General features: G+C 41.8%; 1 protein-coding gene across 4 annotated transcripts in view; it reads right to left on the bottom strand.

Moving 5' to 3' along the window:
* Positions 1-18,205, bottom strand: part of LOC110836404 (uncharacterized) — a 343,621-nt gene that overhangs the window by 84,987 nt on the left and 240,429 nt on the right. The window contains exon 1 of one of the 4 annotated variants that reach the window (XM_087356218.1): positions 5,344-5,585. The exons of the other annotated variants lie outside the window; for them this stretch is intronic. Coding sequence (XP_087212344.1) covers positions 5,344-5,551 — 208 coding nt within the window. The 5' untranslated portion in view covers positions 5,552-5,585. Of the gene's footprint in view, positions 1-5,343; positions 5,586-18,205 lie in introns of those variants that run through there. 4 annotated transcript variants of the gene reach the window in all.

The following is an 18,205-nucleotide window of genomic DNA, read 5'->3' as shown; positions in this document are numbered from 1 at the left end:
AACAAAAACTTGGTAAACATTACAAAGCAAACAGCCTCACAGTTTGTACTGATCATCAAATATTCCTATTATATACAGGCTCTTGATTATAAGAGTGATGAAATCAAGAAAGATGAGATGGGCGGGGCATATAGCATACGTGGGAGAAGAAAAGTGCGTAAAATATTTTTGCAGGAAAACTTGAAGGGAATAAAACACCTGAGAGACCTAGAAGTAAATAGTAAAGTAATATTAAGATGGATCTTCATAAAACAGGGTGAAGTGTGTGAATTGGATTCATCTGGCTTAGGATTCAGTTCAGTGGTCGGCTCTTGCGAACATAGTGTTAGACGTACCCGTGTTAAAAAGGGCAATCTTTAGCACAGAAATGTACGCATCATACTAACTTATAAATAGAACGCTTGGTCGCAGTAAGCATTTTAACTACATGTGTCTCACGGACACACATTGTGCAAAATAAAATTCAGTCTCGACAATATACAAACATATTCACGCTCACTAATTTAAGCATTGGAGCAAAGTGATTGCCGTGACAGGTCATTAATAACTTCGTCAAAATTGTTTCAGCCGATTGTGAAGCATAAAGAATGCTTCTATCGCAGAAACGGCCTAACATATTTCTGTACCAGGTACATCTGCTTTCCCGTTCTAGGAAGATAATAAAATTATTATGCACCGTGCAATAAAGAAATCCACGTTCATCGCCATTAAAACCTGAATATTTTCGAAAATGCCTTGACAGACACTGTTTTCATTTCTACTAGAAAGTGATTCGACGTTTTTCGTTCCACATTTTCCGACCGAATATGCATCTATCATTTACGTGATGTGTGCCACAAGCAACGATAGTCTTTGTACCTTTGGACAGCCCCTGTGTCACTGGCAGGTCAATCTAAACTCGTGGCTCCACACTGCACGCGTTTTGACACTTAATTCGCGGCTTCGTACGAACTCCCACACTCCTCAGACGGGCTCTGAAAGCTTTCGCGCTCCAACGCCGCATAAAAATGGCAGACTTTTACTTTCTGGGTCCTTCCTTCTTGTTATTTTGTCAATTTATTCATCCTATATCCCGTCTGATTTATAACATTACGTTCATACGAAAATGTCTAGCCATACACTTCCTCCGTAAATTAAATCAGTTCCTAGGACCGGAACATAAAACAAGACCAAAACAGAACAGAAAAACAGAAACACACGAACAGCAAACGAAGAAATATTCCGTATTTATCTCTTTAAAATCTCGAGAGTGGCCACCGTCTTGGTCAGGATACTAAAATAATAATTTTTCTTTATGTGATGGTGTTAATTACACGAAACGTTCCCTATAATGCGGCTGGCAATGAGCAGAAATCCAATATGCAGTTCATAGATTTTAGTACACTGTGGTTTATAGCGCCTCTGCGTGTCACAGGGCCGTAGAAAAGTTCTGAAGGCAATAAAAATCCTAACGAAACTTCCGCCAACTACTGTCACAAAATGAAACAACTGAAACCAGAAAAAACATAATTCTATCCATGTACATCACACACATGTTCCACATATATCCGTAATTGCTAAGCAACTAACAGCTTCTCTAGAAAGATTCTACTTCATACTGCATCCAGCTTCCGAAACGTCGTGTTCTTTTGAATACCTTACTACGGACACAGTCAAAGGGTTCAGTAATACCAAGTGTAAGAGACCATCGTCAGAACCCAGTTACATAAAAAGAAGACAAGTATTTCTTGTGGAGCTCCACTCCATTTTCTGTCAAGATTAACACGCACAGCAGAAACCACGAGGGCCGATAAGATTAAATACGCAGATATTTCTTTGCCAGAGAAAGAATCTCGTTTCTTCACCTGCTCTTTCGTAAGGAATGAATATCTGAGTACAAGAAAGATAAACCGTGACCCAGATACGCTGATAAAAGATAGCCAGACAATAACACATCAAAGCAGCTGAACGGACTGAAGGCGAGGGAACGGGCTTTTCAGCTTTCGAAAGCTTCAATTCGAAACGAAACACAAACTGGATTCATTGTATATCAAGACACGACATTCATAAAATTATCGGCTATATTCTCACAAAAACACCGATGATTTGTGAAGCCACAAATACATTTCCAAGGCACTTCGAAAGACCATTAGTCGCATTTAGATGAAGGTCTGATAAAATCCAAGTTCCTCCAACTCTGAGGTAACGCTATTACGTAATTCTGTTCAGCAGAGTCCTTGATAATGTGACAGGCCCTCTCCTGATCAAGACATTCCCCGTCAGAATAATTTCAAATACCCTTAATTTATATTCATCCCTTTAAATGAGATACTCGATTACGGAACCACACAAAATAAATGTTAGGATATGGTGAAATGTAATCAGAATTTGGTGTAGCCACTCCTAAATGTTCCAATTCTGCCACACATCCGAATTATTTATTTTAAATCGCTGTACTCGTCTGACGAATAAAACATCTGGCCTTCATTTTCTCAATTATCAAAATGCTTTAAATGTCATGTCTCTTCATAGCAAAACTGGTCACCGATGGACCGCTTACGAAACGTCGGGAACACGACCTCACACCGAAAATTAAACAACTGCGTTGCGACGCACATGAATTATTACCGTGCTAATATTCATTCTGTAATTTAAGAATAATTTCTTGCTTTATGAAAGAAAATTTTTATTCAGACATAAGCTCTTTTAAAGCACGTAGCCGAAGATTCACAAATAAAACAATTCCTCACATAAATACGTATTTCGCTTTACAAATGTGGCCAATATGAGATTTAAAGAAGTGTTGGAAGCCAAACACTGGCACTGCAGGTGTTTCTGAGGATTTCAATTATACCTTGAAGCCTTTAAGGTTTCGTATGTAATATTTAACTTCAAATAACATGAATCTGTTGGCAGTGATGCGCGATCAGTTCACCAGGTGTACACTTCGAATCGCAGAACTCATTTTGAAACGTCTGTCTACACTGGCTCGCATTTTAGAATTTTATGAATTTCCAAAGGGACTTTCAGGGCGTGAGTGGCACAAAGCCCATATTACAATCGACGTTCGGAATGTGATGTAACGCTCCAAAAGTCGAGAGAGCGACATCCAACTTTCCAACCGCCCGTCAGTCTGTCCAACATACAAACCTCGACCGACGTAATTGGAGGGAAATCAGTGACAGTGACGGGAAGCCGATGGCTGATAGAACGAACCACGCCGCAACGTCGTGGTGTTAGGATAATGAAATACAAGAGCAGACTGATGGGCGAGGCATGCAGCACAAAAGGCGAGGATGAGGAGTGCATCCAGAACTTCGTTGTGGAAAAACACACTTGGAACGTTCAAGAGTCCAAATATTTTCCTGGGAGGTTACTTTGAAGACAATTGACGTCTGTCTACCCTCAAAGTAAAGAGTACAGGTTTTTGGTCACACTGCTGTGGGGGGGGGGGGGGGTTAAATTCACAGGCAGATTTCATTTTTACATTTCTAGTTGCCTACTATAACAACTTAAAAAAGTGATTTTTTTTTTAAAATATCACCAACCAACACACAGGTCTATATTTTAGAATGAATCGTATAATCCAGTGGTTTTCAACCTTGGGTACGCGTACCCCCGGGGGTACGCGAAGACATCTAATGGGTACGTGAAATTTAAAAAAAAATACATTATTTTATGATAAATACTGAATAATCAGTAATGTAATTTATTTAATTTATTTTAAAAGTAGATTATATAATACGTATAACTTGAATTATACACCAACAACTTTGGAGGTACAAATTTGAAGAGAAATTATATCTGGGGGTACGCGAACAAAAAATGTTGAATACCACTGGTATAATCGATATACTGCATTGATTAAGTTTATAATACAAACGTCGATGACCTTTGAAAGCACCCTGTTCTGTCAACAATCCGTTTGCGACAAACAAACGATTTAGTAGATTAGAATTAAAGAATGTTTAAAAAGTACACACGTGTATGTATGTTCGTGCATTTCGGTGAAAATTTTGGAAATTACATAAATTACACTGCGATTAGTTCGTTCTGTTGATAAGATGATAAGCAGATAACTGAAATCTGAAGTTGAAGAGATAAGCTTATGTTTTTGAAGTGTCCGCAGCGTAATAACGATTATACCGAATGATTTCTAACCAGCAATTGTCTGTCATGGAGACATAACGCGAAGACTGTTAAAATGCCACGTTTTCGTCTTCTGTGATTCTAAGAGCGTAGACAATGTGGCGTTTGGTCGCTTAAAATTTTGAATCATAAACAGGAAACGTACAGGCGAAAAATTACCGAGCACGGACGAAATATCACGTCACTAATTCGTATCTATCAGTTGCAATGGTACATTGTTTCATACCTAACTATAACAGCACACTAAGAGGATTACTTCGTCTAGAAAAAAAAATGTTTTTGCAACAGAAGTAGTGTTTGAGTAGGTATTTATTCAGACAATTCAAATAAAATCCCCCGTGTGTGTACACCCACACACACACACACTGCTTGTTATAAACCAGTGGATTTTAGGAAAAATAAAAAATGAAGATTGTTCCAGTATTTTTGACGATAATAGCTTTGTGTTATGTAGTCTGAGATTAAAACAGTATAACAGTCCGTTCGCGTGTTGCTTTAAGCTTAGCTACATGTCAATATTAACTGAAACGAAATGAAGTTTTACAGGTATTAAACACACATTTCTTTTTTACAGAACCTCAAGTAGTATTGCCTTATTTTCAAATGAATTTAGGTGTATTTAATAATTATCAACCATCAAGTACAAATTAAATCGCAAATTCCCCCTTACTGGAGCCTCTGATTGTTAAATGATTCCAAACAGAAAAGGAAATTATCATTACACGATTACAGTGTCTACAGGTGTAGGAAGAGGATAATATTAAAGTAAAATTGAAGGAGATGTCATCGACTGGAGTCAGGCGGGCAGAACAGGGTCAAGTGGCGGGGTCCTGCGAACACGGGCAATGCAAATTTGGGTTCCAGAAATGCGGAATCTTTTGATTGGCGTAACGACTATCAGCTTCTGAGGACGGAATCCATTCTCCTCCCTGTACCATTTACTGAATGTACACGTCGCACCCGTGAACTGAGGTAACCTTTTTGCTTTCCCCGCCCAAAACTGTCAAAGAATCTACCTAAGCCCTCGCTCCCCTCTCTTGAGACCTCTTCAATAGAAGCCTTCTGTGCGTGACCGACTCCTCGGTAATTATTTAAAGTTTCTGAAAAACCGACCCAAGCCCCACAAAGACATTCTCCTTATTCATTATCAGTGAAGTTGCCCCATCGAAACAGTTCACACTTCACCACCCTAAGATTATCCTGAATAAAATCTACCTTTTATGTGAGACGCTTCCAACATAACCTGTCTTCTGGGATGTTGCGCCGTGTAGTTTCCTAGCAACAGACCGACGTTTCGGAGACGCTTGCTGCTTCTTTCATAGCACACACGTTTACGCTTTCGCTCTGGCCCACCCTCGCGAGGCACTCCAACTGCGACAGTCCACGTTGTCAAAAACATATCGCACTGAATCTTAAACTGCATTATCACTTCTTTAAGAGATAAAATAAACTTCTCTCCAGGTGAAGTCATGAAATTACAGACTACAGATAAGACAAGTTTCTACACTTCTAGTGCTCGGAAAACACGTTGCACAGAAGACAGCAAAACTTTACAACATTAACTCCAAGTTCTTTAAGATACGGTTTGTGGCCATAACTGAGATTGCCTTAGTCTCACAGCAGCACCGCACAGTTATTTATTATGAATATATAAAAATAGACGCGTACGTCCGCGATCAGTAATTACCAAGGAACGAAGCAGCTGTGGCGACAGATCATTCTGCATGAGCTGTTGTCCTCTAGAAAGACACGAAGTAGCCGAGAAAGGTGGGCGGACCAAAGTTCAACCTTTCACTCAACCATCAAACACATTCGATTCCACCCAGAAACGTCTGCCTCATTACGGAGGCTGCAATCACATCTGAAACGTCGGCAAACATCTACCGAGACAACATCGCACGTCTGTGTTTATACCCAGCGGATGAAGAAAACAGGTCCACTATTTTAAACAAAGTGAGTGTACCTCAGTGCTACGACCACCTTCCCCTGTGACGCCATCAGTTTCCCTGGTACCTCCGGTCTGGAGAGCGACACACAGAGACTTCACGTGAAATTAATCCGTTCCGAAGTGACAGACAATTTCTCAGAGTGCAGCCTAAGGAAATACATTGCAATATTATTCTGACATGTCCTCTCCACTCTCAAGTTACCACTTGCAACCTCATTTACAGAGGCAGTGCGTTACTACCTAAGTCACAGTACGGACTGCCTCTTATAACAACAAGCGAGTGCCAGAACCACCATTTGTTAGGAAGACAATGAAAGGAGGAGGAGGGGGGATTAAAAGAGAAAAGTAGATAACAGAATGACAAACATAAAGACATCCAACTTTTGCTTTTGGAGCGGCTGAAGTTTCTTCGACCGATAAAGCCGTCTTCTGATTTCTTGCATGAACTTTGCCAATTAAATTAATGAGAGCGACAGTCAGGTTATACACGAATAACGAAATGCATGAAACAATCAAATTAAATGGTATACATGAATAATACGCTCGATATCAGCCTATAATATCGAAGTAATAACAAGAAATTGGGTTTCATAATCTCTTTCGCCGAGTTTTGTCGGCAAATACGTCGGGACGCGCGACGTTCTGCTGTTCAAACGCCCTGATGATATGAAAAACTGAAAGTTCAATGAAGTCATCCAAGTACGTTATTCCTTAATGACAAATTTTACAACAAATATCGGGGTCTTTAAGTTCTAAATTGCCACGTAGTTCCATAATCGGTATTTCAACCATTCGAATCCTGCACCACGCCACACAGACACGTGTGGAAATGGAGGTACAGCTCCACGCATTCTTAATTTCGGTCCAGCGAAGTGAATCCTGCGATATCAAAGATGGAGAGCAGAACTGGTTAGTACCAAGAACTTTCACTCAATCAGAAAATAAATTTCCGTTCCACACCAGTGATTTACAGATAAATCACTAATTACCTAAATGGGTTTTTTTAACAGGTGAGGTCGGGAAGAGAGCAACAAACCAGAGCACGGATTGCTAACCCCTCGTTTAAAACTGCACTTTTCCGACTAATATGGAAAATGATGTTCCAGTGGCCCCCAAACCCTTTCTAGGCCTACGGCCACACAATCACAGCCTGTAATCCTACCAAGGGCCCCAAGATCGTAAATGAGAACACTTCATTAAAACTTCAATGCAAGTTATTAAAAATTCTACTGAATTAAGCCTAGCATTCACTCACATATTACTCAATAAATCTCTTGGACGCTTTAAACTCTTTCCGTACCACGTTTAATTTATCTTGATACATTACCCTGCACGCGTTCGTCACAATGACGCACGGTTTCACGTTCTTAAGATGAACGGCTGAACACGCCACGTTCTTCGGCTCAACAAATATTGTGCGGTATTTATAAAGTTATCTTGCAGGAAAGTTGTGCTACTGAAGTGACTCTTTTGATGTGGTGAAACTTTGGGGATGAAGACACAAGTTGGCCCATAAATTCAAAGTTTTGTTCCTAAGACACGCGCGTATAAAAGGTTCGATAAGGCTTCGCTAGGAGTTATACCGCTACTTGAGAAAACTTTCGCGAATTTCGCGCGGCCAACTGGACCGTTAGCCATGCCATTGTATCGTCAAAGTCAGACTTTATTAACGTTCTTCTGAAGCTGCTCAAGAGTTTCGCCAGAATTCAGTGGCGGATCCGTTCAAGTGGAGTTCAGTGGCGGATCCGTTCAAGTTATCCATTTCTGAAGAGAGAAACAACCTTAATGCTTGAACTTTGGAACTATCTAACGAGTGGGGAGGTCGGGTACAATGAAAGCTGTGAGATACATTTAAATTTAATACGCACCAGTCGACAGTCCATCATTTTACTACGTAGCGTTCGGAATGGACTTCAACGATGAACATGTACGCATTCGAAAACAAATGGTGATGGTTAGGTCAAATGCAAGTAGAAAATAATAAAAAAAATAGATATTTATGTCGCAGTTTAGTTAATTTATGGTTACAAACGTTAATTTACGTGAAAACGCACGGAGACAGATCATTCTGATCACGTGGTAACATCAAACAGCTACGTGACCTTTTGAACTCGGGTCGTGTTATACAATGTCAATTCGTAATCGTGACAATCATGCAGAAACTACGTTCCAGCCGCCCAATACGTATGCAACCCGCACGTCTGAATTCGTGCTTTTAACTCTCTGACGATGCAAAACGAAGAAGATTCAGTCCATCCAACAAAAAAGGGACAATCCTATTAAGAGGCAATTACAATCTTTCCTGTTGTTACTATTATTATTCGTGTTAATCAGGATTTAACACGAAGTTACTAACAACAGTAAAATTTGCATCAGTAACAGCAGCTGAAACCTGATTTATTTAACAATCCCACACACAATGAAGCTATAAAATCTGTACACTGTAGGACTTCATTACGCATACAAATAAATTAACCACACAGGATACATTCATTCTAAAAAACTAACAGTCGATCAGCCGAAAAACTTATCCAAAACACAGAAATAATATATCAGAACAGCCCACTTAGCTTCTCAAGGGCTCTACCCCATGGAGTTACTTGTAACAGAGCTGTTTATATTCCTACGGAATTATTATCAAGTCACAAACATGCGAATAATCAATTGGCTACACTGATAAGTACTGAGATTATAATAATGATGACTACGCCTATGTCATTAGGTAAACTGAAGAGTAAATGCGAGACGTGCCTATATTAAGGAGGTTCATTCCATTGGGGTTAAGCATTAAGTGACAGAACAGCTGAAAACAAAAGCTCTTCTCAACGAGACAAAGCTTAAACCTGCAAAACCATAAAATGTTGGTAGCCCTGAGTCAGCCCGGACAAGGACGAACAGCGCAGGTGTTAAAGAAGAAACAGTAGAAATCCACGAGGCGGCTACAATGAGATTATTAAAGTTCGTATAACAAAAGCAATCCTCTTTATGGCCTCGTACTGTAACTGAGAACTGAATAACTAAAACTACCATAAAAACCATAATTAAAGGAAATCCTACGAAACCGTGGCATTAGCTGCGTTTGTTAGCAGTCGTTTCCATTACGAATTTCCATTGTTGGTGAGAAACTGTGATGAATCCAACAAATCCGAACATTCTTTAGAAAATAATTTTACAGCCAGGCGAATAAAGTAATTAACAAGTTCTCCATTATTATAAATGCCGACAGTCATCGTCGGGGAGGGGGAAAATTAAGCAGTTTTTTTTGGATCTAACCTGAATTGTACCAAGATCATCATTTAAGAAAAAACATACCGAAACAGAGTTGTACTTACAAATGACGGAACTGCACTTGAGATGCTCTTCAGAAATCTCCAAACAATTACACGTTTCACTGTTTTAAAAGCACACTGTTTCGGATAGTTTCAGCTCCACCTTCATCACGACGTGTTTCACAGTGTCACACTAATGCATACATGTGGGAAAATTCACTCTATGCTGGAATTTAAACTTTTTAACCAATATTTACCGTCTCACACACACGTGATTGTGCACATCTAAGATCGAAAAACCGTACAAAAAAAATCATAACCAAAAACTCTCAACGTAATTACAGCAATTACATGAAAACTAACGCACGATTCTGAACAACGCACAAACTAGAGAAACGGAAGGAAATGATCACGTAAAGCCAAACAATTTGTTCAGTTTAATATCCCGATTAAAATGTTTAACTTTAGGTTACGATATGAGCAGTTGAGGCCAGAGAAATGAACTTGTCACTTCATTCCGTCAGTATATACTACCCGCAAAAACAAACATGGCGCTTTCAAACCTTGACTGAAGACAAACATGAACAGAGAGCAGATCGAATTAAACGATAAACCATACAGATGTTTTACAGCACGTTTCTATCTTTAAGTAACAAGAATACACGTTCCTTGCTCTGAAAGAATGCATGAATATCGTATGTTTTGTAAACAAAGTAATCCAAATGTTTTGGCAAGACCAATACAAATAACCCTTCCCCCAAATTGCTACATGCAGTGAACCCAATGAGAATGCACCGTTCAACTCGGTTGTAATTAAACAATAAATATCCCGACTTTGTTTTATAAATTCAAAGGCCGTGTTATGGAACACATTAACACCAAGAATTGATCCACTGCAGAGCTCTGGATAGATTTAAACGCGATACTAAAACACGTTTTACGTACGTCATGAACACAACGAAAATCTAATTGGAAGTTACTGCACACCGGACGTGACGTGGTGAACTACTGCAACAAACGTGTAATTCACTGCAGAATTTGATTAAAAAAACGTTTTCACATCAACACACAACAATGGAAAGCAGAGAGATGATTTCAAGCAGCCACAGTCGCCATTACAAACAAATGACTGATGATCACGCGCACACGAGTATATTCATTCGGCGAACTGAACACTGTCGAATGTGTTTTAGAACGATTACAAGCAGAAACAAAGGCTTGCTTTTGAACTGTAGCCTTGATCACTTCACGTTTAACACTTGGTGTTCATGAAGATCGCATAAAGACACTTTCTGTAACGTAGAAGAACTTGTTCTGTGATTGTCGACCCTGGCTTGAGAACAACACCGCAACGCCATCGAAGGAGAAACACGACTGATGCCTGTGAGCAAGGAGAAAAACGGGCGATGTGAACTTCACCGGCCGACTGCATGTTTGGTTACCTGTGAAAGGCCTCTACACACGATAAGGCAGGGTAGCTTAAAGCCCTCGCAAGGTCACTACACAGCGCGAATAAAAAATAGTGCAGGTCGTGATATTTCAGGTTCTCACGGGGGCGAATATGAAGATGGCCACAGGTGGCTGTCATCTGGGTTCAAGAGTGAACAACTGAGATAAGGCGCCGACAAAGGAGAGAATCTTAGCGTTACGTAGATCAGTGGTTTTCAAGCTGGGGTACGCGTACCCCCGGGGGTACGCGAAGACATCTTAGGGGATTCGTGAAATTTAAAAAATATATATATATTATTTTATGATAAACACTGAATAATCAGTAATGTAATTTATTTAATTTATTTTAGATGTAGATTATATACAACCATTAACTTGAATTATACACCAACAACTTTGGGGGTACAAAGTTGAAGAGAAATTATATCTGACATAGATGATACCTCAACGTGACAAATAAACGTCGGTACTGATAATCCATATCCAAATCAAAAGAGGCTGGTACAGACCTGGCGGAAAGGCACCCCCTTCCTCCCGCCAACCCCAAGCCAAACAAACAATGATTTGTGAGAAGGGGCTAATGCCCCTGTAGTGTTTTGGTTGGAGATCAACGTTTCAGAGGGGCATCAGACCTTCATTGTCAGGGTTGAAGTGATAATTAGAAACTCTGATGGTTTACATGAGCGAAAGGTTGTCTCGCACAGCCATCCGAAACGTCCTTCGGTTCAGACCATAGATCAGGTTTCGTTCGTCGCCCGCTTTCATTGAAACAGCCACTGGACTTCCGCGGCTAAAGTTTGGTCCAGATTCCTCCGAGCCCACCCACCACTGGACTAAAAATAGATGAGACAACTGGACACGGTCCAGACCCTCACACTCTAATCCCTAAGGTCCGTTTTAACACCGCCCTCCCACCTGAGCTAACATCTCAGAAAAGGTCTCTTCCTTTCAAGTTTTGTAACTAAAATGTTCGTTCTACATGTCCTCATCCCAACAAGAGATAATGACGAATACTGATTACGAAGACTCGAGAAATAATAAGTAGGTTGTAATAATCAAAATCATTATCATCTAACCGTCAAGAAGTCTGGTCACTTGATGGCCAATTCCGGCTTCAACTGCCCTCTTTAAGGGTTGTCCAAATTCTCTCAGTCCATGTGGTTTGAAAAAATTGTCAGTGGACAATGTTTCAGATCATCGCGGTGATGAGTGCGATGATGGGTGTGATCTGGTGGAAACTGATCGATGATTCAAAGGTGCTTGCTGCCTCCATCATCAGGGCAATAAGAGTCTCTGAAACGTCGGTCGATTTACACCAGACTACGAGGCGCAGCGTTTCAGAAAACATCCACCTTCAATGTCTTAGTAGTTTCATGACATCTCTTCCCAGAGGTCTTACGTTTTTCAAAATGTTTGTTTCTTTCGTGAACTTATGGTCCATCCAAGCTTATTTCATTGTGATGCTAGTTTCGTAATTTTATTTCTGTGTTTTGTAATGTTTATAAAAATACATTTAGTCGAATCTTTCTGTGTGTTGTCAGGGCGTAGCAAACACCAGGGCCAACGCCCCACGAGTTACATCTCTTACCGTCTGTAGGGGACGCAGCGATGAGGGCAGCACGAACGCAGTGGACTGGAAGAACGAAGAATGGAAAGGCGGACGAGGAAACGAGAAGTGGCTTTGTGTTAGCACAATCCTGTGCGAGCAGACAGACCGAGCGACCATCCGACCAGTCGACCTGAGATGCGAGCCTCTGCATCAGAACGCACATACCCAGACGACAAACACGTCACTGCAGACACGTACGAACAAGAATCGGTTTAACAAAGTAGGAGATATCATCTCTGCTCTAATACAGTCTTCGCAAAGTATTTACTTCAATTTTACGTTTATGAGCTTTCGCATTAAACCCCAGCTTCAGTCCCCGAGTTAAACTAATCGGTCAGACACAGGGAGATGAATGCGTTGTTGGAATTTATTTTCACACAATGTTGGTAGCAATGAATGGGTGTGATTGTTTGATTTGGTTGTGCCCGGGGGGTGGGGGTGGGGGGTTAATCGTTTAGGCACTAGCCAAGCCAGCGAGCAGGCACAGAGCTGAACTACTATATTAGAATAATTGAATTTCCCCACAGGCCTACAGCTCAGTGGGTGGTTTGTTTTGCGAAGGTACTCGCGTTTAGTTGGCTGCACAAAATGAATACCATATTACAAGTCACCTGCCTTACCATATAATTCGATAGACAATTTTTCATTCCTCTCACAGTTGATCAAAACTGTTTATAACGCGTTCGGGAGGATACCTAATAATTTTTCCGCTTGGGACAGATTTCCTCAATGTCCTTAATGACTTTCGAAGCAACAGAAGGATTTGTATGAAATTTGATATAATTATGTCACACTAATAACGTGTAAGAGTGTGTCAACTTTAAAACCATCTACAGCCCTTTTCAAAGTTCTGACACAATGCACAAATCGATATGACCCTAAATACATGACAGGAATTAAAGCAACGCCTGATGTTAAATTATGTAACATCCGATTATGAACCCCCAACCCCCCTTAATTATGAATGCAACAAAACGTGGCTTGAATGTGTTGTTGGCGTAACATTGGCTGGCGACAGTTTTAACTTCATGATTATTTGAATGTGTGGCTGTTGGCAACTTAACCAAACCCCGGGATTAATCTCGTAAACACTCCTACGGATGTAATGGAAACCCCCAAATGACAATCGCCACAAGTTTTGAAGCAATTCGATGCCTTTAGAGAGCCCGAAGGGTCGTTATCCCAAAACCCCATCCCGAACCAGATGAATCCAGTCCTCATCTTCACACCTCATTTTTTATGATTAATTTTAATATTGTCTTCAGTATCTGCCCTTCATGTTTTTTGGTTAAAACCGCGTTCCACCAACCGGTGGTGTGACGTCCTGCGTCTCTAACAAATCTGGGCACGGTGAGGCGTCCCACTGCATATCGCAACCGTCGCATTGAGGACAAGAACGCCTCGAAACAGAAATTCCCTGTGTAATTTCAAAGAAAATGCTGGAGTAACACCACCCCCGGTTAGCCGCCATCGGGCCGAAATCTGTCTATACAAATATACCGTTAAGCATCATACTTGACTCCGATACAACGCCAAACAATTGTTTTATTCCCACTGACTATATGAACAAAACCGTAGAATATTCAGTTGTATTAAAACTTTTTCAATTCACGGATTAGGCCGGTGGCCTGTTCCAGCTTCTATGAAATCCACATTTGGCGTGATCTTCCAGGATCTCTGCATTAATACTGTGCACCAATAATCCAGCAATTACAAGGAAACTGAGAAATAAGTTCAAAAACCTGAAGGGAAAAACACTCAAATGTCCAAGAAGTAGATGGGAGGATAATATTAAAATTAGCATTAAATAAGGTGGACGGGCGTAGACTACATTGACTGGGTCCAATGACGAGCTGTTGTGGACATGGTAATGAACATTTGCGTTTCATAAAAGGCGGGAAATTGGCCAGCTGAGTAAATATCAGCTTCTCAAGAAAGACTCTTCTCAGTTTGTACACCATAACTGATATCGGTTGCACATTAGACCGTGACAAGACGTCACATTAAAGTCCAACGCGTTTACACGACACTGAACTTAGCAAACAGACATTCGCAATTCTTGGCATGCAGGTTACTCTGTGACATTTCATAAATTTCCCTCTGCATACAAACATGTCTTCCATACAAAGTTATTTACCACGGCGACGAACATAAACTGAAAAGCTGGTATTGAAGTCGCCGGAACAGTTGAAGTGAAGTTGCGATTCCTTGGAATTCTGACGCGCCTCGTGCCATCAATCACGGTTACCGGCTCCGAAGTGATCGCGGGAAGGGGCAAGGAGGCGTCTTTCCCCTGTTTTCGACGCCCTCAAGTCGCATCTGCCCAGAACCAACCGCTCCGTGAAAGCAATCTGTACCGATTTACAGAATTTTCTAAGCAAAACAAAAACCAATTGTCGAAGATGGCCGTCTTCTGGGTTGTAGCGCCGTGTAGTCTGGTGGAAGTTTACCAACGTTTCAGAGGTCCTTGCTGCCTCCATCATCGAGGGCGATAAGTAAGCCGCGTTAGATATACTGAAGCAGGTGGGACAAGGTCGAATCTTCTTCCGACTAACGGGATGGAGCGCAGGAGGCACCTCTGAAACGTCGGTCAATTTCTACCGCATTATACGACATGACATTCCAGAAGACGGCCACCACCTCAGACGTTGCTGTGAGAACCTGAAATCTCACAAGGCATTCAGGTTTTCCACGTCTCTCCCCAACAGCTGCTGGTCGCTCACCCTCTCTTGAGAACAGTCCGATACCTGACTGCCTCCGAAGCCTACAGAAGGGAGCAAACCTTTCTTTTCTTCCTACGCCATTATATGTACCCTCCACCTGCCCCTGCTCCAGCACGATAACCTCATTTGGATCTTAGTACAGAAGCGATATTAGACCCAGTCGCTTCTATTCACACGGACGAGTCATAACCTGCTAGTATGGGGGCCGAGAACTGTGAATGCCAATGTTAAGACGATGGGTCATTCGCCATCCCTGAATAAGAGGGCAGGAACACCGGTAAACTCCTACCAGAATGTTCTTTAATTACGATGTACGTCCTATTTCCCAAGCGAAAACGAGTAACTGTTAGCCAACTCTTTGAACTTAACAGAGTCTGCGTACGTACACACTCATGACATGTAGCAAAATTACATGATGGATGATATTTTTAAGGAGGTTGTGCCGCCGACCGAACAGTGATTTTAGTATCTCGGCACACCGCAAGAAACGGAACACCTGGTCCCTATTAACCTCCCTTTAGCGTTTCTCTTTTTATCTAAGAACTGAACGTAACCGGAGGGGCCCAGGAACCACGCACCTGCCGTCTGCAAGAACACGCTCCGACTGTACGAGCTTACAATTCGACTCGCCATTTCGTATCGCGTGAAGCTCACATCAAGACTCCCGTTTCCTTCGACTTCGGGTTGACCCCGTAAGAAGTTATGATCCGGCACGGGTCCTACACGATGTGCGGCAACCAACAACCCTTGCAATTCCAAATTCTGCCCCTGAATCCTTATCGGCGGAGCAAGAACACGTGAATATCGAATTTCTCTCGATGCCAGAACTTACTCACATTCGATCAGATATTTTAAGTTCCCCTTTCTCAACAACACGACGAGGATAAAGCGGCCGGAGTGTGAATCTGACCGTTCACAACAAAGTAAAGTCGAGGTTATCAACTGGTGAAGCTTTATCGCCACTCTCCCTGCACTTCCTACCGACGAGGCGTTTAAGAACAATTTTAATTTTACCTGGCATTACCACAGAGAAAAAAGGGGATCGTAACAAAACAAAAGAAAACGAAGCCCCTGTAAAAATGTGAATAAATCCACCCCCAAGCTAACTCGCAAGACCACACGGCGTCATGACCCAGAGGAACGCAATCAAGACATTCGGAGTTATCAGAAACACTACGAGACCCTTCACAAAAGAATATCGGGTTCTTAAACATGTTTTTAATTGTTTAACAGAGCGCGTTCATGAAACACAGCGAACTCGACCTGATGCTCACTTGTTCCACAAACTGGCTTCAGTTCGCTCTTGGTCACGAACGCCATTCAACGAAAACATCCGATCACAATAGAGTAATATAATATCGATTCATACCGAACTCGCCTGCATGCATTATCGATGCTTTAATTAATGTTCCACAACGAACGGGCATTAGTTTCGTAAAATATTTAACTGGAAACACAAATGGAACGAGGGCGGGGCGGATCAAGCCCATAAGTGCACAAACAAGTGTTCTGTATGTTCGCCGATGTTGACACAAGCATTACCGTGTGTAAATAATTTGTACTTATGGGAAAAAACAGAACTATTTATAAACTGTATGCTTATTCGATAACCCTGCATTATTCACATGCATCTAACAGACTAATTGATCATCGAGTCCACTCATCGGCTACGTGACTGTCGATGTAAGCATCTGACAGAGCTGATCAACACTTGGCAACAAAGGAAAAAAAAACTTGTAACATAGAAGTTAGTCATTGAATTTCATCCAAAAATAGTTCGCTAAATAAACACCACGCCATGAAGCCGCATGGAAGGAATGGAGGTAGAACTCCATGCATTCTTAAAATCAAACCTAACTGGATGTGAACTTCGCAAACCGGCCGATTCACTCCCCACGTAATGGCACCTGCACCTTGTCGTGGTGGTGGGACTTGAGTACCTCAGTGACCCCAAGAGCTACTGGTAGGGTTGGTCGAGGGGGAGAGGTCAGACTAAGACAGGTACCCTGGTCGTCCAGGTTGGAGGTTGGTCACAAGGCCGTACCGTAAAGAGGAAGATGTTTCGAAACCTCAATCAAAGCCTCGGACAGACGGACCTAACAGAGGACTGAACGGAAGAGGAGGCCATGGACCGAATACGGACCAGAGAGTCATAGAAAAAGAAGGGGCTGAACTGACCACAAAGCCGATCTGAAGAAGATGGCGGCGAACACAAGAATCTTGTGCATACCAGGAATCACCTCTCACCCCACCCCCCGGGTTCTACAGTTCACTGATAAGAGAAGTAAATTTGTGAACATCCGGTCGGATCCAAACCCGATTCCCGCCTAAAAGTAGTTGTGCACCTGGAAACATAAACGCGTCACGTACTTTTTGCACTAAAAATTAAAATACATCAAGATCCCTTACGTCGCCACACAGCTGGAACGAACGAGAAATCCCCGACTTAACAGATTGCTGTCTTCAGGCGCTTGATAGCCTGAAATTAACTAACACTAAATGGGACTCAGATTAACATTACCCTCGTTTTGAAATGGGACATCGGTTCATTGACAAATGAACCGATTATTTGAATGTGAGTGAATTTCAAAGCAGCTGTGCAGCTCCACACAGCAAATGCTTTCACTCGTAATAACTAATGGACCCTGCAATTTGCAAATGATGATCAGTTACCGGCGAGTTATGTGAAATTTATCACTTGTTACACGATTATATCGCAGGACCAAAACTGACACCAATGACTGGCAACGGTGGTCAGCAGCGAGATCACGTATCAGAGGGAACTCAGGTCACCCGATGCGCCTCCGTGGGGGTGTTACCGGCTGTTTACGTTAGTTCGATACTCGGTTCGGACAGAAGTTTCATAACAAACCGCTGTGTCCAGACCGTCTCACCGATGTGAACTGAGGAGTAAGGCGGCCGGAGCGTGACACAAAACAAAAGGTAAAGCTACAACTCTGTAACTTTTAATAATCTGTACAATTGCAGATTAGGCAGTATGAGAACACAAATCTTGCTTGAACCAGGTGCTACCCCAGGCAATCTCAGGCAAACAGCGCTCCACTGATCACACAAAAAC

The sequence above is a fragment of the Zootermopsis nevadensis genome, unplaced genomic scaffold, assembly GCF_977971745.1.
Source record: "Zootermopsis nevadensis isolate Lab colony 2312 unplaced genomic scaffold, Znev_1.0 Znev_ptg000026l, whole genome shotgun sequence".
Lineage (NCBI taxonomy): Eukaryota > Metazoa > Arthropoda > Insecta > Blattodea > Termopsidae > Zootermopsis > Zootermopsis nevadensis.
The sequence above is the reverse complement of the archived record's forward strand: the minus strand, read 5'-3'. Positions and strand labels throughout refer to the sequence as shown.